At 43.8% G+C, this 27,939-nt stretch overlaps 1 protein-coding gene across 4 annotated transcripts in view; it reads right to left on the bottom strand.

Annotated features, from left to right (window-relative positions):
• LOC140650776 (guanine nucleotide-binding protein G(q) subunit alpha) overlaps positions 1 to 27,939 on the bottom strand; it is a 151,468-nt gene that overhangs the window by 32,862 nt on the left and 90,667 nt on the right. For 3 of the 4 annotated variants that reach the window (XM_072859516.1, XM_072859519.1, XM_072859518.1), the window contains 2 exons: positions 3,991 to 4,119; positions 2,876 to 3,005 (listed from right to left, as the gene is read on the bottom strand). In XM_072859516.1, coding sequence (XP_072715617.1) covers positions 2,876 to 3,005; positions 3,991 to 4,119 — 259 coding nt within the window. Of the gene's footprint in view, positions 1 to 61; positions 187 to 2,875; positions 3,006 to 3,990; positions 4,120 to 27,939 lie in introns of all 4 variants that reach the window. The other variant, XM_072859517.1, reaches the window with a different exon arrangement.

Below are 27,939 nucleotides of genomic sequence, written 5' to 3'. Positions count from 1 at the left end.
AAGTAGCTGGGAGAAGTCTCACGATCGCTAGCCCTTGTTCTCCTGGGGGACTTCAACTTACCAGGTATCTGCTGGAAATACAATACAGCGGAGAGGAAACAGTCTAGGAGGTTCCTGGAGTGTGTGGAAGGTAACTTCCTGACACAGCTGGTGAGTGAGCCAACTAGGGAAGGGGCCCCGCTGGACCTGTTGTTTGTGAACAGAGAAGGACATGAGGGTGATGTGATGGTTGGAGGCCGTCTTGGGCATAGCGATCACAAAATGATAGACATTTCGATTCTCGGAGAAGTAAGGAGGGTGGTTAGCAGAACTACTACCTTGGACTTCCGGAGGGCAGACTTTGACCTGTTTAGGGGCCTGGTTGACAGAGTCCCTGGGGAGGCAGTCCTGAAGGGCAAAGGAGTCCAGGAAGGCTGGACATTCTTCAAGAAGGAAATCCTAAAGGCGCAGGGGCAGGCTGTCCCTATGTGCCAAAAGACGAGCTGGCGGGGAAGAAGACCAGCCTGGCTGAACAGAGAGCTTGGGCTAGAACTCAGGAAAAATAGGAGAGTTTATGACCTTTGGAAGAAGGGATAGGCAACTCAGGAGGACTACAAAGATGTTGTGAGGTTATGCAGGGAGGAAATTAGAAGGGCCAAAGCCCAACTAGAATGTAATCTGGCTACTGCCGTAAAAGACAATAAAAAAATGTTTCCATAAATACATTAACAACAGAAGGAGGGCTAAGGAGAATCTCCATCCTTTATTGGATGCAGGGGGAAACATAGTGACAAAGGATGAGGAAAAGGCTGAGGTACTTAATGCCTTCTTTGCCTCAGTCTTTAAGAGTAAGACCAGTTGTTCTCCGGTTACCCAGCCCCATGAGATGGAGGACAGGGATGGGGAGCAGAATGAAGCCCCCATAATCCAAGGGGAAATGGTTAGTGACCTGCTACACCACTTAGACACTCACAAGTCCCATAGGCCGGATGGGATCCACCCAAGGGTACTGAGGGAGCTGGCAGAAGTGCTCACCAAGACACTTTCAATCCTTTATCAGCAGTCCTGGCTAACCAGGGAGGTCCCAGTTGACTGGAGGGTAGCAAATGTGACACCCATCTACAAGAAGGGCTGGAAGGAGGATCCGGGGAACTACAGGCCTGTCAGTCTGACCTCGGTGCCGGGGAAGGTTATGGAGCAGATCATCCTGAGTGCCATCACACAGCACGTACGGGACAACCATGTGATCAGGCCCAGTCAGCATGGGTTTATGAAAGGCAGGTCCTGCTTGACTAACCTGATCTCCTTCCATGACAAGGTGACCCGCTTAGTGCATGAGGGAAAGGCTGTGGATGTTGTTTACCTGGACTCTAGTAAAGCCTTTGACACCATTTCCCACAGCATTCTCCTGGAGAAACTGGCTGCTCATGGCTTGGATGGGCGTACTGTTTGCTGGTTAAAAAACTGGCTGGATGGCTGGGCCCAAAGAGTTGTGGTGAATGGAGTTAAATCCAGTTGGCGGCCGGTCACAAGTGGTGTTCCCCAGGGCTCTGTGTTGGGGCCAGTCCTGTTTAATATCTTTATCAATGATCTGGATGAGGGGGTCGAGTGCACCCTCAGTAAGTTTGCAGACGACACCAAGTTGGGCAGGATTGTTGATCTGCTTGAGGGTAGGAAGGCTCTACAGAGGGACCTGGACAGGCTGGATCGATGGGCCGAGGCCAACTGTATGAGGTTCAACAAAGCTAAGTGTCGGGTCCCGCACTTGGGTCACAACAACCCCATGCAACGCTACAGGCTTGGGGAAGAGTGGCTGGAAAGCTGCCTGGCAGAAAAGGACCTGGGGGTGTTGGTTGACAGCCAGCTGAACATGAGCCAGCAGTGTGTCCAGGTGGCCAAGAAAGCCAATGGCATCCTGGCTTGTATCAGAAATCGTGTGGCCAGCAGGACTAGGGAAGTGATTGTGCCCCTTTACTCGGCACTGGTGAGGGCGCACCTTGTATACTGTGTTCAGTTTTGGGCCCCTCAATACAAGAGACATTGAGGTGCTGGAGCGTGTCCAGAGAAGGGCAACGAAGCTGGTGAAGGGTCTAGAGCAGAAGTCTTATGAGGAGTGGCTGAGGGAACTGGGGTTGTTTAGTCTGGAGAAGCGGAGGCTGAGGAGAGACCTTATCGCTCTCTACAACTGCCTGAAAGGAGGTTGTAGAGAGGTGGGGGTCGGTCTCTTCTCCCAGGTAACAAGTGATAGGACGAGAGGAAATGGTCTCAAGTTACACTGGGAAGGTTTAGATTGGATATTAGGAAAAATTTCTTCACTGAAAGGGTTATCAAGCCTTGGAACAGGCTGCCCAGGGAAGTGGTTGAGTCACCATCCCTGGATGTATTTAAAAGATGTGTAGGTGTAGATGTGGTGCGTAGGGACATGGTTTAGTGGTGTACTTGGCAGTGCTAGGTTAATGGTTGGGCTTGATGATCTTAAGGGTCTTTTCCAACCTAAACGATTCTATGACATATAAGTCTGAATTCTATGATATAAGGATTAGCCTCTTAATCCCTGTAGAACTTCTTATTTCATTACATGTAGTTGCATACAACTGCTGGTAGACATTTGGAAAATGACCAGGACTGGACAAGCCAGTCTGCTTTGAAAATGTCTTTAAAGAACTAAAAACTTGGAGTTTTGCTGTTTAGCATGAAGTATTCAATCTATCATTATAATTTACTGGTCCAACAAATTTAATATCCAAATAATTATGTAAAACCACACACATTTCTACTGAAGCTCTCTACAAACTTGTGCTTTGATTAAATTTTAAATAATATTTAAAATTTAAAATTAATTTTAGTGAAATTATTTTTTCTTAAATACTGGTGATTTATGCTGATGATTGCTTACCTCATTGTCTGACTCCACAAGCACTTGATCATATTCACTAAGAGCTACTAGGAACATGATAGATGTGACATTTTCAAAGCAATGTATCCATTTTCTTCTTTCCGATCGTTGGCCTCCTACATCCACCATTCTGCAAAATTAACAATGACCACATCAACTCCACAAATACCTTAGCAGACACACATATAATCACATATGGAACACTGAATTCAAGAATTTAGTTGAAAACACAATTTAGTTTGTTTTTCTTAAAAATTTTACCATTCGTATTGAAGACTAATGGAATGTGTTGTAAGTAAACAGGTTATCGTATTTGCTTTTTAGTCTGATGTGCTTTCTGAATTTGAATTATTATGGGTCTCAAAGTCCTCAAATTTCTGATATTCAAAACTCTTATGATTCTGAGCCACGATTCTAGAAAGTATGCCCTGTAGATTCAGCAGAAACACATGTCCACAGAATGAAGTTGGTGGCCTGCCTTTCTCCCAAGAAATTACCAGAGTCAAAATTCCAAACTTTCAAGGCTGCCTAATTTTAAGTCTATAAATAGAATACAATCTATATTTACTAAAGGTGTTAATAGTCAAAATAAAAACTCAAATTTGCTGGCAGAGTGTACTCCCAATTCATTATGGGTCTCAATGTAACTAGACACTCGGGTGTCTAACTTGAAATTGTAATTGCATAGTTATTCTTTAAGCAATTGTATTTGCACTCAAAATGAGCTTTGGAAAAATTATTTGTAGGAGTGGTATTAAACTTATGAAATGTCACTTCTCTCTAAAAATCAAGTACAGAAGTGGTAGCTTTACATTTCATAATTTATTATTCATAATAAAACTGATATACTCATTTTATTGAAAAATGACTTCCAGTTTTTCTATCAATAATAACTACTTCAGAAAAAGACAAGTCTGTTTGTCTCTCATCCTCTTGACATCTTTAACAACAGCTGCTAATCATATATGGACAAAAACATGAAAATAAAATGAACAAGCTCAAATTTTAAAAACATTGTATAATTTGTACGTTTACCCAATACCCTATACATGGTATTACTAATGTAAAAGGAAACAAAAGAAACAAAGCAAATGGGTGTTAAACTTTTTTTCTACCTGAAAATGATGCTTTGTAAGTCGAATGGATATTCAATGATCCCTGTTGTTGGGACTCGAACTCTAAGCACATCTTGTTGAGTTGGCAGATAGGCCGAATCTGCTACACGGTCCAAGTCATTAAGATAACTATAGATGGGGAGAAACAACAGGAATGCAAGACAGTGATACCATAATCCCACTGAGGAAAAGAGAAAGGAAGACTTGGGAAAAGAAATGGGGTGTGGGATAGGAAGAAGTGCAACAGAAAAAAGAGCAGTATCGACATAAAAGAGGGAAGGAAATATAAAGGAGTGTTCCATTCTCCCTTCCTGGTCATTTTCATAGCTTCAAGTAAATTCTGCAAAAGGACAGCATGATTATTATGATTTTCATATAAATTTGCTTGGCTTTCACACGTTGAATCACCAACAATTCAAAATTTTCAGTTATTCATTTCTGGTTAGTTTAAAGAGAAATAATATGATAAAATGTGTAAGAAATGTAAGACTATAATTTTATCTGAAACTATAACATATTCCTTGATAATTACTCTGCAATGACTTGATAATTACTCTGCAATGCATTACTTGATAATTACTTTGCAATGACTACAAAGGATAGATAAACATGAATCTCCCAAGTGATAGTGAACTATTAATTATCAGTTTCAAAATGGTAGGAGGATAAATGGAACTCTGGAGATAAAAGAAAAAAACCCCACACCGACAAATTAAAAAACTCTCCACCTGAAATTCCTGCATCCAGACTGAAATGTCTGATCAATAAGCCTGCAGTACATGAAATACCTCCCAGTCAGTTAGCAAATAATCTGAAACTGCAATAAAATTGCTTGTAAGGGCTTGTTAACTACAACACACAGCTCTTCTGCTATTGCTTAATGGTGGTTGTCAAGTATAAAGCAGTAGTGCACTGGAGGTTTTAATTAAATTTCATAAGAGATGCTTCAAAAAAAGAGGGATAATATACCAATGTGTGATAGCCTGTTTGGGTCCAGGAGTTGCACATTCCATTAATTCAGTGCACCAGGCAGTTTGGGCTCTCCCTGGGGTAGATGTCTGGGAAAAAAACTGCTGCAGGAAACTAAGTTTTTGTGTATTTGATTACTTCCAAGCACAAAAATGACCTAGTTGGTCAGAGTTAGCTACTGGTAAAATAACCTAAGGCTTCCCTGATTCATTCCAGGGGAGGGTAGCAATGTACTCCTTGCAATTTATCAAATCATTAAATATCACTAAGCTCTGAATGTATTCTTTTCTTCATAGTTATTATTCAAGGTGTTCTTTTTTAAATGAATCCACACAAGGAATAATTAGACTACTAGATATTCTGAATGATTTGTTATGCAATAGTGAAAGTAAGTTGTTATGAACAATGATAGAAACAAAGCGATTTGAGTTCTACTTTACAGCAAAAATACAGAAGAATTAATTTGTTAACTCTGGGAGGGAGCCAAAAATATTATCAAATTTTCCTCACTATGATTTTATTGATGAAAGATTAAGCTGATAATAAATGTTGAATGTGAGAATATCACACATATTCAGAAAGATGTATTGAATCATATATCTCAGAAAAAATTTCATATTCAGAAGTTACTACTCTGAAAATATTTTCTCAGAACCCTGACTAGTTTCTGCCAATAGGAAAAAGGGCTTGAAAATGTGAGCATTTCATCTGCCCTTAGTTGTTTTACACAAAAAGCAGAATGGATAAGCTGATCATCAATTTGCTGGGGGGGGGGGGAATCCATAACAAATCCATAACCACCACAATACGAAATCTAAAGAGATTGGCCTCTTTTTCCCTCCCACCCGACCAAAAACATTGGTTTTGTTTTGTGACTTTATTTCAGAAAAAAAGAAGGGTAAAAAGAAGCACTGTAGATCACTACATGCTATAGTAGTATTCATGAAAGCAAGAGAGCTTTAAGAGAATAAATTTGTAGGTGACTAATTCACACAGTTGCTTGTTGCATTCCTTTGGAAAGCTTCAGCTGTAGTCTCCAATATGTGAACCTGGTTACTATACCTCTCCACCATAAGCACAGTGGACATACTACTAAGATATGCAGTAGTGCACATCTGACTGTTTTTTAGAAAGACAATAATTTAAAGGGACATTATTAAATAGTCACGTCTCATTTGTGTTACTGCAAACTGTTTAAAGAGCAGATGGGGATTTTTCTGTCCTAGCACAAAACAGTGATGTAATTAAGATCCAGAAGCAATAATTTATCCTTGAAAATGACATCTTTTCCTCATCCTCATTCACATCTGCTCAAGTTCTTCTCTTACACATGTACTAAAAGAAAACTACTTACTCATTTCACCAGTAGCACCTTCTAGAGGCTATACAGAATCCCTACACAACCTTCCCTAGATAACTTTTTCCTTCCCTAGATAACTACACTAGGGAAGTTATCTAGGGAAGGATTTCCTTCCCAAGATAACTACACTTACGTAGTGGTTTAACCCCAGCCAGGAACTCAAAACCATGCAGCTGCTGACTAACTCCCCCACAGTGTGAGGGGGGAAGAATCTGAGAAGCACAATGTCGTGGTTTAGCCCCAGCTGGCAACTAAGCACCACGCAGCCGCTCGCTCACTCCCCCCCGGTGGGATGGGGGAGAGAATCGGAAGAGCAAAAGTAAGAAAACTCGTGGGTTGAGATAAGACCAGTTTAATAATTGGAACAAAATAATAATAATAATAATAATAATAATGAATTATAATGAGAAGGAAAACAACGAGAGAGAGACAGGAACAAAACCCAAGGGAGGGAAAAAGAAAAATAATAATAATAATAATAAAAAAATTATACAACCGCTCACCACCCGCCGACCGACGCCCAGCCAGTCCCCGAGCAGCAATCGCTACCCCCCGGCCAGCTCCCCCAGTTTATATACTAGGCATGACATCATATGGTATGGAATAGACCTTTGGTCAGTTTGGATCAACTATCCTGGCTGTGCCCCCTCCCATTTCTTGGGCACCTGGCAGAGCATGGGGAGCTGAAGAAAAAAAAAATTCCTTGACCAATGTAAATACCGCTTAGCAACAGCCAAAACATCAGCGTGTTATCAATATTATTCTCATACTAAAATCCAAAGCACCGCACTATACCAGCTACTAGGAAGAAAATTAACTCTATCCCAGCCGAAACCAGGACACACAAGCAAGAAAACTCGTGGGTTGAGATAAGAACAGTTTAATAATTAAAATAAAATAAAAGTAAAATAACAACAACAAAAATTGTAATGAAAAGGAAAAAAACGAGACAGAGAGAGAAACAAAACCCAGGAAAAACAACTAATGCAACCACTCACGACCCACCGAACGATACCCAGCCAGTCCCCGAGCAGCGATCGCTGTCCCCAGCCAACTCCCCTCAGTTTATATACTGAGCATGATGCCATATGGTATGGAATAGCCCTTTGGTCTGTTTGGATCAACTATATTGGCTGTGCCCCCTCCCAGCTTCTTGTGCACCTCCTCTCTGGCAGAGCATGGGAAGGTGAAAAGTCCTTGACTAGTATAACAACTACTTAGCAACAACTAAAACATCAGTGTGTTATCAACATTATTCTCATCCTAAATCCAAAACACAACACTATACCAGCTACTAGGAAGAAAATTAACTCTATCCCAGCCGAATCCAGGACAGTATCCATACCCTTATTCTATACCATCTACGTCATGCCCAGGTTCTACCCTTTCCAATACATTCCAATTAATCACCACCACTTTCCCTGTCTTTTGATATATACACACAGATATCATTCCCTTGGTCTATGGGCCATCCCTCTAAAATGTCCGTCGAGTTCATTTAGTCCATGACTTTGGGCTCCATCTGTCATAACAGTCTTTCAGGGCAGGAGAGATGGTGTGTGGTGTTGGATTGTTGCATGCTGAAGCCAGTTCTGGTTCCATCACTGCTGCACTTTGCTTGGTTTCATCACAGTTCATTCTTCATTAATCTGGGTGATTCTTACTGTAATACCATTGATATGGTGTATAGCAACTATGGTAGTAATGTCATACAGTATTACGTAGCAATTAACATCATACAGTTCAAATAGTTGGCTATTTTCACCCAAAATCAAATCCCCTTGAGGTACACAGCAGACTTCCCCATCGTCCTGCATTACCCACCAAGCGCACCCAATCCTTGAGCAAAAGCAATCCCATGAATGGGCTTGCCTTTGCCCGAGGCAGGAGAAACCCAGACTGTCTTCCCCAGCATGTTTTTTATGTGCACTACAGGGACTTTATCCCCTCTACAGTGCGTAAAAGTTTTGTTTGGGCAGGGCCAGCTCGATTGGCAGATCCCCTCGTGTTGACTAACCAGGTGGCCTTTGCTAAATGTGTATCCCAATGTTTGAATGTCCCAGCACCCATTGCTCTCAGTGTAGTCTTTAACAGTCCATTGTATCATTCGATTTTCCCGGAGGCTGGTGCATGATAGGGGATGTGATATACCCACTCAATGCCATGCTCTTTGGCCCAGGTGTCTATGAGGTTGTTTCAAAAATGAGTCCCACTGTCTGACTCAGTTCTCTCTGGGGTGCCATGTCGCCATAAGACTTGCTTTTCAAGGCCCAGGATAGTGTTCCGGGCGGTGGCATGGGGTACAGGATATGTTTCCAGGCATCCAGTGGTTGCTTCCACCATTGTAAGCACATGGCGCTTGCCTTGGCAGGTTTGTGGTAGTGTGACAGAATCGATCTGCCAGGCCTCCCCATATTGATATTTCAGCCATCGTCCTCCATACCACAGAGGCTTTAACCGCTTGGCTTGTTTAATTGCAGCGCATGTCTCACATTTATGGATAACCTGTGCAATAGTGCCCATGGTCAAGTCCACCCCTCGATCACGAGCCCATCTATATGTTGCATCTCTTCCTTGATGGCCTGAGGTGTCATGGGCCCACTGAGCTATAAATAATTCACCCTTATGTTGCCAGTCCAGATCCACCTGAGCCACTTCAATCTGAGCAGCCTGATCCACCTGCTGGTTGTTTTGATGTTCTTCAGTGGCCCCACTCTTGGGTATGTGAGCATCTACGTGATGTACTTATACAACCAGGTTCTCTACCCAGGCAGCAATGTCTTCCCACAGTGTGGCAGATGGGTTTGCCTCTGCGCTGCCAATTGTTCTGCTTCCATTGCTGCAACCACCCCCACAGGGCATTTGCCACCATCCATGAGTCAGTACAGAGATAGAGCACTGGCCACTTTTCTCAGTCAGCAATGTCTAAAGCTAGATCTAAAGATGGCCTTTACTTCTGCAAACTGACTCGATTCCCCTTCTCCTTCAGCAGTTTCTGCGACTTGTCATATAGGACTCTATATAGCAGCCTTCAACCTCCAATGCTTTCCCACAATACGACAGGACCCATCAGTAAACAGGGCATATTGCTTCTCTTTTTCTGGCAGTTTACTTTACAGTGGGGCCTCTTCAGCATGCGTCACCTCCTCCTCCTCTGGCGATATTCCCAAATCTTTGCCTTCTGGCCACTCCACGATCACTTTCAAGATTCCTGGGCAACCGGGGTTTCCTATTTGAGCCCGTTGTGTAATCAGTGTGACCCACTTACTCCACATAGCATCAGTCGCATGATGTGTAGAGGGGACACTCCCTTTGAACATCCAGCCCAACACCCGCAGCCGGGGTGCCAGGAGGAGCTGTGCTTCAGTACCAACCACTTCCGAAGTAGCTCAAACCCCTTCATATGCTGCCAATATCTCTTTTTCAGTTGGAGTATAGCGGACCTTGGATCATCTGTATCCCCGACTCCAAAACCCTAAGGGTCGACCTTGAGTCTCCCCTGGTGCTTTCTGACAGAGGCTCCAGGTAGGGCCATTCTCCCCAGCTGCCATGTAGAGCATATTCTAAACATCTTGCCCTGCCTGGACTGGCCCAAGGGCTACTGCATGAACTATCTCCTGTTTAATTTGTTCAAAGGCTTGTCATTGCTCAGGGCCCCATTTGAAATCGTTCTTCTTCTGTGTCACTTGATAGAGAGGGCTTACGATCAGACTGTAATTTGGAATATGCATTCTCCAAAAACCCACAATGCCTAAGAAAGCTTGCGTTTCCTTTTTGCTAGTTGGTGGAGACATGGCTGTTATTTTGTTGATCCATTGGGATCTGATGACGTCCATCTTGCCATTTTATTCCTAAAAACTGGATCTCCTGTGCAGGTCCCTTGACCTTACTTTGTTTTGTGGCAGAACCAGCTTTCAGGAGGATTTGGACTATTTTCTTCCCTTTCTCAAAAACTTCCTCTGCTGTATTGCCCCACACGATGATGTCATCAATGTACTGCAGATGTTCTGGAGCTTCACCCTGTTCCAGTGCTGTCTGGACCAGTCCATGGCAAATGGTGGGGCTGTGTTTCCACCCCTGGGGCAATCAATTCCAGGTGTACTGAACGCCCCTCCAAGTGAAAGCAAACTGTGGCCTGCACTCTGCTGCCAAAGGGATTGAGAAAAACACATTAGCAATATCAATTGTAGCATACCATTTAGCTGCCTTTGACTCCAGTTCGTATTGAAGTTCCAGCATGTCCGGCACAGCAGCACTCAGGGGCGGCGTGACTTCATTCAGGCCGCGATAGTCTACTGTTAGTCTCCACTCTCCATTAGACTTTCTCACTGGCCATATAGGACTGTTAAAAGGTGAACGAGTCTTACTGATCACTCCTTGGCTCTCCAGTCGACGAATCAGTCTATGGATGGGAATCAGGGAATCTTGGTTGCTGCGATATTGCCTCCGGTGCACCGTTGTGGTAGCAATTGGCACCTGTTGTTCTTTGACCCTCAGCAACCCCACAACAGAAGGGTCCTCCGAGAGACCAGGCAAGGTAGACAGCTGTGTAATTTCCTCCGTCTCCAAGGCAGCTATACCAAAAGCCCACCGGTACCCTTTTGGGTCCTTGAAATACCCTCTCCTCAGGTAGTCTATGCCAAGGATGCACGGAGCCTCTGGGCCAGTCACAATGGGGTGCTTTTGCCACTCATTCCCAGTTAGGCTCTCTTCGGCCTCCAATCCAGTTAGCTGTTGGGGTCCCCCTGTCACTACAGAAATACAGATGGGTTCTGCCCCTATATAGCTTGATGGCATTAGGGTACACTGTGCACCGGTGTCTACTAGAGCCTTATACTCCTGTGGGCCTGATGTGCCAGGCCATCGAACACACACAGTCCAGTAAACCCAGTCATCCCTTTCCTCCGCCTGGCTGGAGGCAGGGCCCCCCTATTCCTGGTCGTAATATTCATTACCCACTTCTTGTATATACAAGTCAGGAGTTTCTTCATTAAAATCAGGAGTAAGATCAGCCCTTTTACTCTGTCTGGGGAACTGCCCACTGGAAACCGGAGCAGCAATTTTCCTGGAAGAACCCCCTTTGGTGATTGGTTTTCCTTGCAACTCACGTACCCGTGCCTCTAGGGTCGAGGTAGGTTTTCCATCCCACTTCCTCATGTCCTCTCCGTGGTCACGCAGGTAAAACCATAGGGTTCCCCGTGGTGTGTACCCTCTATATCCTCTCTCTTGAGCAGAAGAACGCTGACTCCTAATAGCTGAGATGCTGGTCCATACAGGAGGGGAGTAGCATCTATCCTCTGAGTTGCTGGACCTCCCGGGACAGTTTCTCCACAGCCGAGACAAGGGAGGAAGAGAGACTTTCTTCATATTCATGGAGCTGGCTAGTTGCTTCATTCACTGTTGGACCCTCTCCGTCTTTCCAGTTCAGTATTGCCAATGAGTTGGCATATGATGCTGGTGCGTTCCGTACCAACTTCCGCCACATGCGTCGTGTGCACCTGACTTCATCTGGATCTTTGGATAACTGCTCGTTGCTCAGGTCACCATAAATCACTTCCATCACAGCTAATTCCCTCAGGTACTGGATACCTCTCTCCATGGTGGTCCATTTGCCTGGGTGGCATATAACATCTTCCTTGAAGGGATATCTTTCCTTTACGCCTGATGGGAATCACCTCCAGAGGCTGAGGACTTCTGTCCCTTTTCCAATCTCTTTGTCACTGCCCCCAGTGTCAATAGGCGATCGGGTGGTTACCGACTCGTTTATCAGTTCTTCATCTTTCTCCTCCCCTTGCAGCAGCCGCCTGTCTTCCTCCTGCTGTTCTTGTGATGGCCCTGCTTTGGAGTAGTCTGCCTCGTCCACTTCTTCCTCCTGCTCCCTCTTAGAAGAAGCTTCTTTATCCCTTAGTAAACGAGCTGATTTCTACTTCCATTATTTATTTCCTGTATATAGCCGCAACTGATACTGACACGGGTTGGTTCTCTGGTTTAGACGCAGTTCCTGTCACCAGGATTGGAGTAACGCAGTTTCTCCACGAGGGTTGGAGTAGTCATAGTGCCTGTCGCTTTGTCGTCATATCCAGAGACCTTTTCCCCTTGAGGGTAATGAACAGTGCTGAACAGGGCTTGGTAGGCATGGGCCAGGCCCCAGCACACTGCAGTGATTTGGATCTCCTTAGAATTGTCAGGGTGACAGCATACTTTTTCCAAATATTTTACTGATTTTTCAGGATTCCGCACTTGTTCAGGGGTGATGTTCCAAATCACTGGAGGTGCCCACTGTCCTAGGCATTTGCCCATGCTATCCCACACACCCTGCCACTCATAACTATCCTGCCTTGGGGCAGATCTCTGGATGATATTCTCAAATTGCTTATTAACCTTAGACAAAACCGAAACAGTATTCCCAAGCAATACCAATAGAGTTATTTTAACTACCTAAGGATTTTCAAGATACTGAAAAGTTATCGTAACGAAGGAGAAAACATTGCAGAAGAAGGTAGCGAAGGTGCCATTCTGCATTTCCTCCATAAAAAACCTCTCAGAGGAAGAAGTATCATTGCTAATTGTCTCCATGAGGTGGTACCCGACGTACAGTAATGGCTTCAGTACAAAAACCAAATACCAGATGAAGCTCAAGGTCACTGTTTTAATAACAAATCTCCCAGGCAAAACCTTGCTAATCACTGCAGAGCCCAGCAAACTGCAAAAACCAACACTGATCTTTAACATGTACAGCAAAAAAATGAGCACGGTGCAGATGAGGTAAACCAATATCAAGAACAGATGAATCAATATAATGGCCCACAACTACTAACAGATCTGAATTCCTTAATACACTCTGGTTAACCTGTTACTATCTCAAACCCTTCGTGCCCCACGTTGGGCATCAAAAAGGACTGCTGTGGTTTAACCCCAGTAGGCAACGAAGCTCCAAACAGCTGCTCACTCACCCTCCCCCCTGGTGGGATGGGGGAGAGAATCGGAAGAGCAAAAGTGAGAAAAATAATGGGTTGAGATAAGAACAGTTTAATAATTGAAATAAAATAAAAATAGTAATAATAATAACAATTGGAATGAAAAGGAAATCAACAAGAGAGAGAGAGAAACAAAACCCAGGAAAAACAAGTGATGCAGCCACACACCACCCGCCAATTGACGCCCAGCCAGTCCCTGAGCAGCGGTCACTGTCTCCCAGCCAACTCCTCTCAGTTTATATACTGAGCATGACATCATATGGTATGGAATAGCCCTTTGGCCAGTTTGGGTAACATATCCTGGCGGTGCTCCCTCCCAGCTTCTTGTGCACCTCCTCCCTGGCAGAGTATGGGAAGCTGAAAAGTCCTTGACTAGTATAAGCACAGCTTAGCAACAGCTAAAGCATCTGTGTGTTATCAATATTATTCTCATACTAAAATCCAAACCACAGCACTGTACCAGCTACAAAGAAGAAAATTAACTATCCCAGCCAAAACCAGGACACCCCGCAGAAGGTACTGCAGCTGAACCAGAAAACCAACCCGTGCCAGTATCAGTCACCCCTATAAAAAAGAAGAAACCTTGGAAGCAAAAGTCAGCTCATTTAGTAAGGGATGATGAAAAAGCAGGTGCACACAACGCATGTGGCGGAAGTTGGTACGGAACGCACCAGCATCATATGCCAACTCATTGGCAATACTGAACTGGAAAGACGGAGAGGGTCCAACAGTGAATGAAGCAACTAGCCAGCTCCATGAATATGAAGAAAGTCTCTCTTCCTCCCTTGTCTCGGCTGTGGAGAAACTGTCCCGGGAGGTCCAGCAACTCAAAGAGGATAGATGCTACTCCCCTCCTGTATGGACCAGCATCTCAGCTATTAGGAGTCAGCGTTCTTCTGCTCAAGAGAGAGGATATAGAGGGTACACACCACGGGCATCCTGTGGTTTTACCTGCATGACCATGGAGAGGACATGAGGAAGTGGGATGGAAAACCTACCTCGACCCTAGAGGCACGGGTACGTGAGTTGCAAGGAAAACCAATCACCAAAGGGGGTTCTTCCAGGAAAATTGCTGCTCCGGTTTCCAGTGGGCAGTTCCCCAGACAGAGTAAAAGGGCTGATCTTACTCCTGATTTTAATGAAGAAACTCCTGACTTGTATATACAAGAAGTGGGTAATGAATATTACGACCAGAATTAGGGGGGCCCTGCCTCCAGCCAGGCGGAGGAAAGGGATGACTGGGTTTACTGGACTGTGTGTGTTCGATGGCCTGGCACATCAGGCCCAAAGGAGTATAAGGCTCTAGTAGACACCGGTGCACAGTGTACCCTAATGCCATCAAGCTATATAGGGGCAGAACCCATCTGTATTTCTGTAGTGACAGGGGGACCCCAACAGCTAACTGGATTGGAGGCCGAAGAGAGCCTAACTGGGAATGAGTGGCAAAAGCACCCCATTGTGACTGGCCCAGAGGCTCCGTGCATCCTTGGCATAGACTACCTGAGGAGAGGGTATTTCAAGGACCCAAAAGGGTACCGGTGGGCTTTTGGTATAGCTGCCTTGGAGACGGAGGAAATTACACAGCTGTCTACCTTGCCTGGTCTCTCGGAGGACCCTTCTGTTGTGGGGTTGCTGAGGGTCAAAGAACAACAGGTGCCAATTGCTACCACAACGGTGCACCGGAGGCAATATCGCAGCAACCAAGATTCCCTGATTCCCATCCATAGACTGATTCGTCGACTGGAGAGCCAAGGAGTGATCAGTAAGACTCGTTCACCTTTTAACAGTCCTATATGGCCAGTGCAAAACTCTAATGGAGAGTGGAGACTAACAGTAGACTATCGCGGCCTGAATGAAGTCACGCCGCCCCTGAGTGCTGCTGTGCCGGACATGCTGGAACTTCAATACGAACTGGAGTCAAAGGCAGCTAAATGGTATGCTACAATTGATATTGCTAATGTGTTTTTCTCAATCCCTTTGGCAGCAGAGTGCAGGCCACAGTTTGCTTTCACTTGGAGGGGCGTTCAGTACACCTGGAATTGATTGCCCCAGGGGTGGAAACACAGCCCCACCATTTGCCATGGACTGGTCCAGACAGCACTGGAACAGGGTGAAGCTCCAGAACATCTGCAGTACATTGATGACATCATCGTGTGGGGCAATACAGCAGAGGAAGTTTTTGAGAAAGGGAAGAAAATAGTCCAAATCCTCCTGAAAGCTGGTTCTGCCACAAAACAAAGTAAGGTCAAGGGACCTGCACAGGAGATCCAGTTTTTAGGAATAAAATGGCAAGATGGACGTCATCAGATCCCAATGGATCAACAAAATAACAGCCATGTCTCCACCAACTAGCAAAAAGGAAACGCAAGCTTTCTTAGGCATTGTGGGTTTTTGGAGAATGCATATTCCAAATTACAGTCTGATCGTAAGCCCTCTCTATCAAGTGACACAGAAGAAGAACGATTTCAAATGGGGCCCTGAGCAATGACAAGCCTTTGAACAAATTAAACAGGAGATAGTTCATGCAGTAGCCCTTGGGCCAGTCCGGGCAGGGCAAGATGTTTAGAATATGCTCTACATGGCAGCTGGGGAGAATGGCCCTACCTGGAGCCTCTGTCAGAAAGCACCAGGGGAGACTCAAGGTCGACCCTTAGGGTTTTGGAGTCGGGGATACAGATGATCCAAGGTCCGCTATACTCCAACTGAAAAAGAGATATTGGCAGCATATGAAGGGGTTTGAGCTACTTCGGAAGTGGTTGGTACTGAAGCACAGCTCCTCCTGGCACCCCGGCTGCGGGTGTTGGGCTGGATGTTCAAAGGGAGTGTCCCCTCTACACATCATGCGACTGATGCTATGTGGAGTAAGTGGGTCACACTGATTACACAACGGGCTCAAATAGGAAACCCCGGTTGCCCAGGAATCTTGAAAGTGATCGTGGAGTGGCCAGAAGGCAAAGATTTGGGAATATCGCCAGAGGAGGAGGAGGTGACGCATGCTGAAGAGGCCCCACTGTAAAGTAAACTGCCAGAAAAAGAGAAGCAATATGCCCTGTTTACTGATGGGTCCTGTCGTATTGTGGGAAAGCATTGGAGGTTGAAGGCTGCTATATAGAGTCCTATATGACAAGTCGCAGAAACTGCTGAAGGAGAAGGGGAATCGAGTCAGTTTGCAGAAGTAAAGGCCATCTTTAGATCTAGCTTTAGACATTGCTGACTGAGAAAAGTGGCCAGTGCTCTATCTCTGTACTGACTCATGGATGGTGGCAAATGCCCTGTGGGGGTGGTTGCAGCAATGGAAGCAGAACAATTGGCAGCGCAGAGGCAAACCCATCTGCCACACTGTGGGAAGACATTGCTGCCTGGGTAGAGAACCTGGTTGTATAAGTACATCACGTAGATGCTCACATACCCAAGAGTGGGGCCACTGAAGAACATCAAAACAACCAGCAGGTGGATCAGGCTGCTCAGATTGAAGTGGCTCAGGTGGATCTGGACTGGCAACATAAGGGTGAATTATTTATAGCTCAGTGGGCCCATGACACCTCAGGCCATCAAGGAAGAGATGCAACATATAGATGGGCTCGTGATCGAGGGTGGACTTGACCATGGGCACTATTGCACAGGTTATCCATAAATGTGAGACATGCGCTGCAATTAAACAAGCCAAGCGGTTAAAGCCTCTGTGGTATGGAGGACGATGGCTGAAATATCAATATGGGGAGGCCTGGCAGATCGATTCTGTCACACTACCACAAACCTGCCAAGGCAAGCGCCATGTGCTTACAATGGTGGAAGCAACCACTGGATGCCTGGAAACATATCCTGTACCCCATGCCACCGCCCGGAACACTATCCTGGGCCTTGAAAAGCAAGTCTTATGGCGACATGGCACCCCAGAGAGAACTGAGTCAGACAGTGGGACTCATTTTTGAAACAACCTCATAGACACCTGGGCCAAAGAGCATGGCATTGAGTGGGTATATCACATCCCCTATCATGCACCAGCCTCCGGGAAAATCGAATGATACAATGGACTGTTAAAGACTACACTGAGAGCAATGGGTGCTGGGACATTCAAACATTGGGATACACATTTAGCAAAGGCCACCTGGTTAGTCAACACGAGGGGATCTGCCAATCGAGCTGGCCCTGCCCAAACAAAACTTTTACGCACTGTAGAGGGGATAAAGTCCCTGTAGTGCACATAAAAAACATGCTGGGGAAGACAGTCTGGGTTTCTCCTGCCTCGGGCAAAGGCAAGCCCATTCATGGGATTGCTTTTGCTCAAGGATTGGGTGCGCTTGGTGGGTAATGCAGGACGATGGGGAAGTCTGCTGTGTACCTCAAGGGGATTTGATTTTGGGTGAAAATAGCCAACTATTTGAACTGTATGATGTTAATTGCTACGTAATACTGTATGACATTACTACCATAGTTGCTATACACCATATCAATGGTATTACAGTAAGAATCACCCAGATTAATGAAGAATGAACTGTGATGAAACCAAGCAAAGTGCAGCAGTGATGGAACCAGAACTGGCTTCAGCATGCAACAATCCAACACCACACACCATCTCTCCTGCCCTGAAGGACTGTTATGACAGATGGAGCCCAAAGTCATGGACTAAATGAACTCGACGGACATTTTAGAGGGATGGCCCATAGACCAAGGGAATGATATCTGTGTGTATATATCAAAAGACAGGGAAAGTGGTGGTGATTAATTGGAATGTATTGGAAAGGGTAGAACCTGGGCATGACGTAGATGGTATAGAATAAGGGTATGGATACTGTCCTGGATTTGGCTGGGATAGAGTTAATTTTCTTCCTAGTAGCTGGTATAGTGTTGTGTTTTGGATTTAGGATGAGAATAATGTTGATAACACACTGATGTTTTAGTTGTTGCTAAGTAGTTGTTATACTAGTCAAGGACTTTTCACCTTCCCATGCTCTGCCAGAGAGGAGGTGCACAAGAAGCTGGGAGGGGGCACAGCCAATATAGTTGATCCAAACAGACCAAAGGGCTATTCCATACCATATGGCATCATGCTCAGTATATAAACTGAGGGGAGTTGGCTGGGGACAGCGATCGCTGCTCGGGGACTGGCTGAGCATCGGTCAGTGGGTGGTCAGTGGTTGCATCGCTTTTTTTTTTCTTCCTGGGTTTGTTCCTCTCTCACTCTCTCTTGTTGTTAACCTTCTCATTGCAATTTATTAGTATTATTATTATTATATTTTTTTTCAGTTATTAAACTGTTCTTATCTCAACCCACAAGTTTTCTTCTTTTTGCCCTTCTGATTCTCTCCCCCATCCCCCTGGGAGCGGGGAGGGTGAGCAAGCGGCTGTGTGGTGCTTAGTTGCCAACTGAAGTTAAACCACAATACTGGGGTTAAGATGTAACAAGACAACTTTCTACCCTGGTACAGCCCTTGGATTATTATCCATTATTGTGTTTTCAGGTAGGCAGCGACAAAGTCGCAACAAGAAGTCCAAGGGCAATCAAGAGAGACTTTAGGGCCTTGGGACGACTGGTTAAGGGATCAGGAGCACAAGTAGTGTTCTCCTCTATCCTTCCAGTTGCACGGAATCATGAGGGAAGAAACAGGAAGACCCAGCTGATCAATACCTGGCTCCGAGACTGGTGTCACCGGCAGAATTTGGGGTTTTTTGATCATGGGTTGGTCTACATGACACCAGGCCTGCTGGTGACAGATGGGATACACCTTTCTGAAAAGGGGAAAAGCATCTTTACAGAAGAGTTAGTGAGGCTCACTGAAAGAGCTTTAAACTAGATTTGAAGGGGGAAAGGGATAAAACCAGGCTCGCTAGAGATAAGCCTGGGGGCAGCAGGCCAATGTTTGAGAGACAGTGTGCTAGCGAGGTCCTTCGGTCTGCTCCACGATGTGCTGAGTACACTGGAGAACATCTGAAATGTCCCTGTACTAATGTGAGCAGCACCCTAGCCATCTCAGTGGAAGTAGGGGATGGAGATCTATGTGGCAGCAAAGACACAAGGGTTGTCAGTGTATTAGAAACTACAGCAGCACTTGAGAACAGTTACATAGGAATTAGGGCTGCTTCTCCAAAAAAGGTAGCAGGATCAATAACCCAACTGAAGGGCATCTACACCAATGCAGCATGCCCATGCAGCATGGGCAAAAACCAGGAGGAGCTGGAAGTCACTGTGCAGCTGGATAGCTATGACATAGTTGCCATCACGGAAACATGGTGGGATGACTCACACAACTGGAGTGCTGCAATGGATGGCCATAAACTCTTCAGAAGGGATAGGCAAGGAAGGAGAGGTGGTGGGACAGCCCTGTATGTTAGGGAGTGTTTTGACTGTCTAGAGCTTGATGATCGTGATGAAAGGGTCGAGCGTTTATGGGTAAGAGTCAGGGGAAAGGCCAACAAGGCAGATATCATGGTGGGAGTCTGTTATAGACCACCCAACCAGGATGAAGAGGCAGATGAAATATTCTATAAGCAGCTGGGAGAAGTCTCATGATCGCTAGCCCTTGTTCTCCTGGGGGACTTCAACTTACCAGGTATCTGCTGGAAATACAATACAGCGGAGAGGAAACAGTCTAGGAGGTTCCTGGAGTGTGTGGAAGGTAACTTCCTGACACAGCTGGTGAGTGAGCCAACTAGGGAAGGGGCCCCGCTGGACCTGTTGTTTGTGAACAGAGAAGGACATGAGGGTGATGTGATGGAGGCCGTCTTGGGCATAGCGATCACAAAATGATAGACATTTCGATTCTCGGAGAAGTAAGGAATGTGGTTAGCAGAACTACTACCTTGGACTTCCGGAGGGCAGACTTTGACCTGTTTAGGGGCCTGGTTGACAGAGTCCCTGGGGAGGCAGTCCTGAAGGGCAAAGGAGTCCAGGAAGGCTGGACATTCTTCAAGAAGGAAATCCTAAAGGCGCAGGGGCAGGCCGTCCCTATGTGCCAAAAGACGAGCTGGCGGGGAAGAAGACCGGCCTGGCTGAACAGAGGGCTTTGGCTGGACCTCAGGAAAAATAGGAGAGTTTATGACCTTCGGAAGAAGAGGCAGGCAACTCAGGAGGACTACAAAGATGTTGTGAGGTTATGCAGGGAGGAAATTAGAAGGGCCAAAGACCAGCTAGAATGTAATCTGGCTACTGCCGTAAAAGACAATTAAAAATGTTTCTATAAATACATTAACAACAGAAGGAGGGCTAAGGAGAATCTCCATCCTTTATTGGATGCAGGGGGAAACATAGTGACAAAGGATGAGGAAAAGGCTGAGGTACTTAATGCCTTCTTTGCCTCAGTCTTTAAGAGTAAGACCAGTTGTTCTCAGGGTACCCAGCCCCATGAGATGGAGGACAGGGATGGGGAGCAGAATGAAGCCCCCATAATCCAGGGGGAAATGGTTAGTGACCTGCTACACCACTTAGACACACAGACTTCTATGGGGCCAGATGGGATCCACCCAAGGGTACTGAGGGAGCTGGCAGAAGTGCTCACCAAGACACTTTCAATCCTTTATCAGCAGTCCTGGCTAACCAGGGAGGTCCCAGTTGACTGGAGGGTAGCAAATGTGACACCCATCTACAAGAAGGGCTGGAAGGAGGATCCGGGGAACTACAGGCCTGTCAGTCTGACCTCGGTACCAGGAAAGCTGATGGAGCAGATCATCCTGAGTGCCATCACACAGCACGTACGGGACAACCATGTGATCAGGCCCAGCCAGCATGGGTTTATGAAAGGCAGGTCCTGCTTGACTAACAAGATCTCCTTCAATAACAAGGTGACCCGCTTAGTGCATGAGGGAAAGGCTGTGGATGTTGTTTACCTAGACTCTAGTAAAGCCTTTGACACCATTTCCCACAGCATTCTCCTGAAGAAACTGGCTGCTCATGGCTTGGACGGGTGTACTCTTTGCTGCGGAAAAAACTGGCTGGATGGCTGGGCCCAAAGAGTGGTGGTGAATGGAGTTAAATCCAGTTGGCGGCCGGTCACAAGTGGTGTTCCCCAGGGCTCTGTGTTGGGGCCAGTCCTGTTTAATATCTTTATCAATGATCTGGACAAAGGGATCGAGTGCACCCTCAGTAAGTTTGCAGATGACACCAAGTTGGGCAGGATTGTTGATCTGCTTGAGGGTAGGAAGGCTCTACAGAGGGACCTGGACAGGCTGGATCAACGGGCTGAGGCCAACTGTATGAGGTTCAACAAAGCTAAGTGTCGGGTCCCGCACTTGGGTCACAACAACCCCATGCAATGCTACAGGCTTGGGGAAGAGTGGCTGGAATGCTGCCTGACAGAAAAGGACCTGGGGGTGTTGGTTGACAGCTGCCTGAATATGAGACAGCAGTGTGCCCAGGTGGCCAAGAAGGCCAAGACCATCCTGGCTTGTATTAGAAATAGTGTAGCCAGCAGGACTAGGGAAGTGATTGTGCCCCTGTACTCGGCACTGGTGAGGCCGCACCTCGAATACTGTGTTCGGTTTTGGGCCCCTCACTACAAGAGATATATTGAGGTGCTGGAGCGTGTCCAAAGAAGGGCAACGAAGCTGCTGAAGGGTCTAGACAACAAGACTTATGAGGAGCGGCTGAGGGAACTGGGGTTGTTTAGCCTGGAGAAAAGGAGGCTGAGGGGAGACCTTGTCACTCTCTACAACTACCTGAAAGGAGGTTGTAGCAAGGTGGGTGTTGGTCTCTTCTCCCAAGTAACAAACCATAGTTATGAGAGGAAACGACCTGAAGTTGCGCCAGGGGAGGTTTAGACTGGATATTAGGAAATGTTACTTCACTGAAAGGGTTATCAAGCATTGGAACAGGCTGCCCAGGGAAGTGGTTGAGTCACCGTCCCTGGAGGTATTTAAAAGACGTGTAGATGTGGCACTTAGGGACATGGTGTAGTGGTGGACTTGGCAGTGTTAGGTTTACGGTTGGACTCGATGATCTTATAGGTCTTTTCCAACCTATACGATTCTGTGATTCTATAACCACAGGTACAAAAGGCAAGGCCTACCAGCAACATTTCATGCGCACATGGATTCAGTGTGTTCAACCACATGTAAAGATAGACGCAGCATGGCTGACTTTTTCCAGATATGATAATAACAGTAAACTTTTACATCTTTTCAACCCTAAAGCTGTTTAATGCAAAAATGTATTTTCCTGAAAGTTAAGATAGTTCATAGGTATGACCGTGTACAAAATTGTCTGTCTTATACACATACACTGACAGTTCAAGTTAAAATAAAACTAAATAGTCTGATTAAGTAGCCTTAGTTGTAAGCTTTGGTTAATTCAATTTGTTATATTTCTTTCCTTTGGGGCCTGTTTCCTCTGAAATTGGGTGGAGCTACCCTTACTGGGTTGTTGTTGGGGCTTGGTGGGGAAGTTCTGTTAGTTTTCTTTTTGCAAAAAAACTGAACTGGCTGATGAGACTACCCAAAACAAGCAGTTATTTTGACCATGTGCTAGAAAACAATAAGCTCTGAAAGCTTATTGACAGAGTCCCTTGGGAGGCAGTCCTGAAGGGCAAAGGAGTCCAGGAAGGCTGGACATTCTTCAGGAAGGAAATCCTAAAGGCGCAGGAGCAGGCCGTCCCTATGTGCCAAAAGACGAGCTGGTGGGGAAGAAGACCGGCCTGGCTGAACAGGGAGCTTTTGCTGGGACTCAGGAAAAAAAGGAGAGTCTACGACCTCTGGAAGAAGGGGTAGGGAACTCAGGAGGACTACAAGGATGTTGTGAGGTTATGCAGGGAGGAAATTAGAAGGGACAAAGCCCAACTAGAACTTAATCTGGCTACTGCCGTAAAAGACAATAAAAAAAATGTATCTATACTTACATTCACAACAAAACGAGGGCTAAGGAGAATCTCCATCCTTTATTGGATGCGGGGGGACTCTGAAAGGGAAGGGGCTTTTTATGCACTTTTGAAAAATACATACAACTTTATTGTCTCCCAGCTCCACATAAGCAAAATGTTAAATTAGTTGTATCAGGATTTTTTCCTACATCAGAGTTGCCGGACTGAGACAAGCATCCTCTTTGGTAACACACAGTACAGTAAATGGAATCAATTTCCATTGTATAACACAAGCTGTGAACAAAGCTAAATGTAAGGAAGTATTGGTCGCATTTTCAGAATCTCTGTGGAGATTTGCGTCTCTGAGCCTCTTTACCACTGGCAAAAAGTTGAAGAATGTTTACCAGTTTCCAGAATTATCTAATCTTAGTCTAAAGTAAATATAGTAAATCTAAGATTAGTGGGAAGTGAGGTAGTAGGTGGAGAAGAAAGCTGCACTATGTTCTTTTTATTCTTATCCCATCCAAATCCTACCTAACTGCCTCTCTCAATTTAGAATTCCTACATGGCTTAAAGCCAAAATTAGCAGAAGGCTAAAAAACTGAAGTCATCAAACCCCAAAACACGTGTGCAAATTTTTCAAAACTTCTAAATGGGAAATGGGGTTAAAAAATTATACAGATATTAAAAGCATATTCAGTACCGCACCAAGAAAAAGAATAATCCTGGAAGAAATGCATGCTGTATACTGCTTAATGTAATCTCTCTTCCCTTTCTGAATTTCCCTAGTTCAATTGCTTAATCTTCAGTTTTTCTATAGGAAGCACCACTACACAGCAAATTCCATGTCTTTCTTCAGACCTTCCTTTTATATTTAGTATGTCTATTGCATGATAGGGTAAGCACACTTCTACCACTACTACTTTATCTTAATCTTCAGCCTGTTTCATGTGGTAAAGACCTGTCATTTTTATTTGCTGTTTTATCTTATTGTAAACTATACACAAATTAGGTCATGTAAACCATGAATATATAAAATCAGGATCTGCTATTCTGCAGCACAGATTACGCAAAAATATAGCTTTAGAACCTTCAAGTACATTTTTGAAAAGGGAAGAAAAGCAATGAACAATATAAAAATGTTTATTAAATGATGGTGTGCCTATGTATATTATTATAAATCATGAGTGTATGAGAATTTGGTTCTCACATCAGAGAAATAACTGTTTTTACAGGTAGTTGTTCATAATTTACTGTCCCAGTGATGTTAGCAGCATAACAAGTCTCTTCTTTTTAGAGAGACCTACAACAAAATTACACAGACATGGGATGCCCAAAGAATTCCCTATAGTTTTATGAAACAAAAGAATTTATGTTCTTATCACCAGAGGCAATAGCAACTAACAGAGAAAAGTGTTGGAGTAATAACTTAGGTGCATATATTGATCTTTCTCCTTGTGGGTCCCTAATCACATTTTATTTAGCACACAATCAACTCCACTGAAATGCATCTATTTCTCAAGTGGAACATGGAAGCAAAATGTTACTTTTAAAGGACAGATATGAGGAAATTAATTGTTCAATAGAATCTACAGAAAACTTCAAACTCTGGTAGAATACTATCATACAAAAATTACTAGCTGACCAAAGCACTACAGTTAATAGAATATTTTTTCAAAAGGTGAGACATGAAGTTTAATGAGAAGACATAATCAGGATTGATCTCTTTCATTCCCTGTTAACTATCAGTGATATGCTGAAGATGTCCTGGAAGTCGCACCCTGGAGCTCTGCATCACTTATTACAAAGGAAAATTTTGGAATCTCTGCATTTATGCATTAACTGCCCAGCTAACTCAGGTCACGCGATCACAGATATATGCAGACTGTATTATCATACAATAACAATTTAGTTTTATTTGACTTCCTTTTTAAAGTTGATGGCAAATGCAGAACAAAAGCCTGAAGGATTCTATGTATGTATGACTTAAACCAATGCATTAAATACTGACTGGCATAGATAAAGTGGGGTAGGAACTTGGGGGAGAATTATATTTAATTATCTGAAGTGTTATAAAACACAGTCAGGGAAGAGAAGATAAACAAATATCCTCAGTGCTTGTGTAACAACCAGAAAACCATTGGTTGGAGATACACAATGACATAATTCTTCCATCTAATGGGGCTAGCGAAGGTGAAGTTTTTCAGCAAGGTTATGGGAAGTTTTCCGGTTACATTCTAAATGCTTCCTATGGTGATGAGTCTCCACAAACTGTAGTTATAGCCCAAATCCTGTAAGTTGTAACACGAACGTGAAATGTTACTGTCTCTTCTTGGCAAGACTGTTGCCTCTCTTCCCTTTAGACTTTGAAAAACCATTATATAATCAGACTGTTGACTGGTAACTTGTTTCTATTTGGGTTAAGGTCTGTAGAATATATATAGAGAGAAAGATCTCATCTCACACAGCTATTATTTCAGGCTATCCACACTGTGGTATTGGTTTACATCTATCTCACACTGTGAACAGTATCTTTGAAGCCATAACGGGAAGTGGTTTAGTGGTAAATAAGTGGGTAAGTCACCCAGTAATGTATATGGGAAGTGAATAATGTCTATTTATATGATGTGCTCTTGACTTTACTGCAGATACAAGCCTAGAAATTACTTAAAAAACAATATGAACATCCAAACATTGGTGCATCCAATGGTAAGGGGAGAGAATGGAATGTATTTGCTGAGCTTCCAAGAGGTTCAAATCAACTCCCACCTTTCAGGAAACTTAGTTTCTTAGACACTCACCTCTTCTGGTAAATATAAATCTATCTGATGTATTCTTCCGGTGTACTAGCAATGGATATAAAACTTCAAAAGCGTTGCTAAGAATGACAAAGGAGGTCAAAAGATGACAGAAAGTGAATGTATAGAAACTTACAGGATATATTAGAAGCTAGCAACAGAATTTAGAAACAACAACAGAAACAAAATACAGAGAAAGATTTAGAAAGACAACGTGTACTAACGGTGAGAGAAAAAAAAGCAACACAGGGAACAGATTAAAAATACTACTACTGTAAAAATGCTGGGGAAAAAAGCTGAGAAGACTAAAGGAGAGGCTCATGCAAGGGATGAAGGAAGAAGCAGCATGAGATTGACACATATGCTTCAAAACATATACATGATCTGGTGGACAACAAACTATTGTTTTGGTTTTATATATCAAGTCAGATGAAATTACTGAAGTCTCACCAAGTCAGTGAGCACTGCATGCTTACTTCCTTTTAAGTGCCTTGTGAATCCCAGTAGTAAATTTCAAGCATTATGTTTTGTTGCTTTGTGACATAGGGACTTAAAGCTAGCAAATTGTGTTTAGATGTTTTATCCCTAAACATGTGGACTGTATTTTTGAAACAATGTTTCTTTGGTTTCTGCTAATTGCTTTTCCTGGGTTTACATATGTAAAGAAACTCTACTTGCAAGCATAAATATATGAGAGGCTCATATAAAGACTCACATATAGCGATTCATAATTCTAATGTTTTATTACTTGTTCTAAAACAATTTTTGCAGAACTCCACAAAATTAACTATAAACTATTACAATTAAAATCTACAAATCTGCAATAAATCATGTTGTTAAATGGTTACATATGTTGAGCTTTAAAAATAACCAATCAACTAGTACATTTACCTTTTGGAAGAAAATGTATGAAAATTTTGTTTCTATAGCTCCTTAATGAACTATATTATTCTAATACTACTCAAAAGATCTACTATGGTGATGATTTCATTAGAACTAGGTCAAAACTAGTACAATTTGATCTGAAGTAGTATCAGATGCTTATTTCCTACTTTGGAGACTTACTAATTTTATTGTATTCCTCTAAGGCAACCATTAAAATATATACATTTATTTCAATTTTGAAATCTATTATATCTATCATGGAATCAAAGTTAGGACCTACAAATATAAGAAATTCAAAGTATAAGAAAAGCTCTGTTTCACCTTCTACTTATGTTTGCTGTTCATTTCAAAATGAAAACAATCAGAAAGTATAGACAGCCTAATTTGTCTCTAAAATTTTATTTTACCACTTAGAAGTTATAATCTTTAGGGTACATATGTAACTTCCTATGATTTTTAGCTTTCTTACCACTGAAAAGTAAAACACAATATTGTATATTTGGGGACACTGAGAATCCATGCAATACAAGAGAGATTTTACTGCACTTTGCACCACTGTGCACCAAAATATGCATATACAAATAATAAAAGTGATAGATTAGGAAGGTAACCAGCTCTACAGGACAGCAGATTGCACAGGACAACAGGAACAGAAGCAGAATTTGGTATGGTAATAACAGAGCACCAGAGCAAATTTGAGCAGACCTAATTCATGCACTAGTAGCTCTCTAGCTGCCTAGATTGCATCAGCAAGATATTTTTAAGTTTGTCTTGACTCAATCATGTATAAAGGATTGTGCTAGATAAGGACCCTCAGACTACTGTGCAGATAAATCTCACCCCAGACTTCTGTTATGTGTATGGCCATGTTCCATTGACTTTAATGGGACCTTCATGGTGCCTTTCAGTTTCTTCGATGATTTCTTCAATGAGAGGCTTCCTTTCATGCCAACCTGACATGGAGACTAGAATGATATAACTAGAATGATTAATTTTCATAGCTAATCTAAAAGTTCCAGTGGAGACCATGGAAGTTTTTGCCACAGCTTTAATAACCAAGTATGCTAATTCCTTTTCTAGTGGGCAACACCAAAAGGTCATTCTCCTCTACCATCATCCCTTTTTTTTTTAACAGATGAAAAATTTTACCAGAGCTATATAGTATATTACTC

This window comes from Ciconia boyciana, chromosome 4, assembly GCF_034638445.1.
Source record: "Ciconia boyciana chromosome 4, ASM3463844v1, whole genome shotgun sequence".
Classification (NCBI taxonomy): Eukaryota; Metazoa; Chordata; class Aves; order Ciconiiformes; family Ciconiidae; genus Ciconia; species Ciconia boyciana.
The sequence above is the reverse complement of the archived record's forward strand: the minus strand, read 5'-3'. Positions and strand labels throughout refer to the sequence as shown.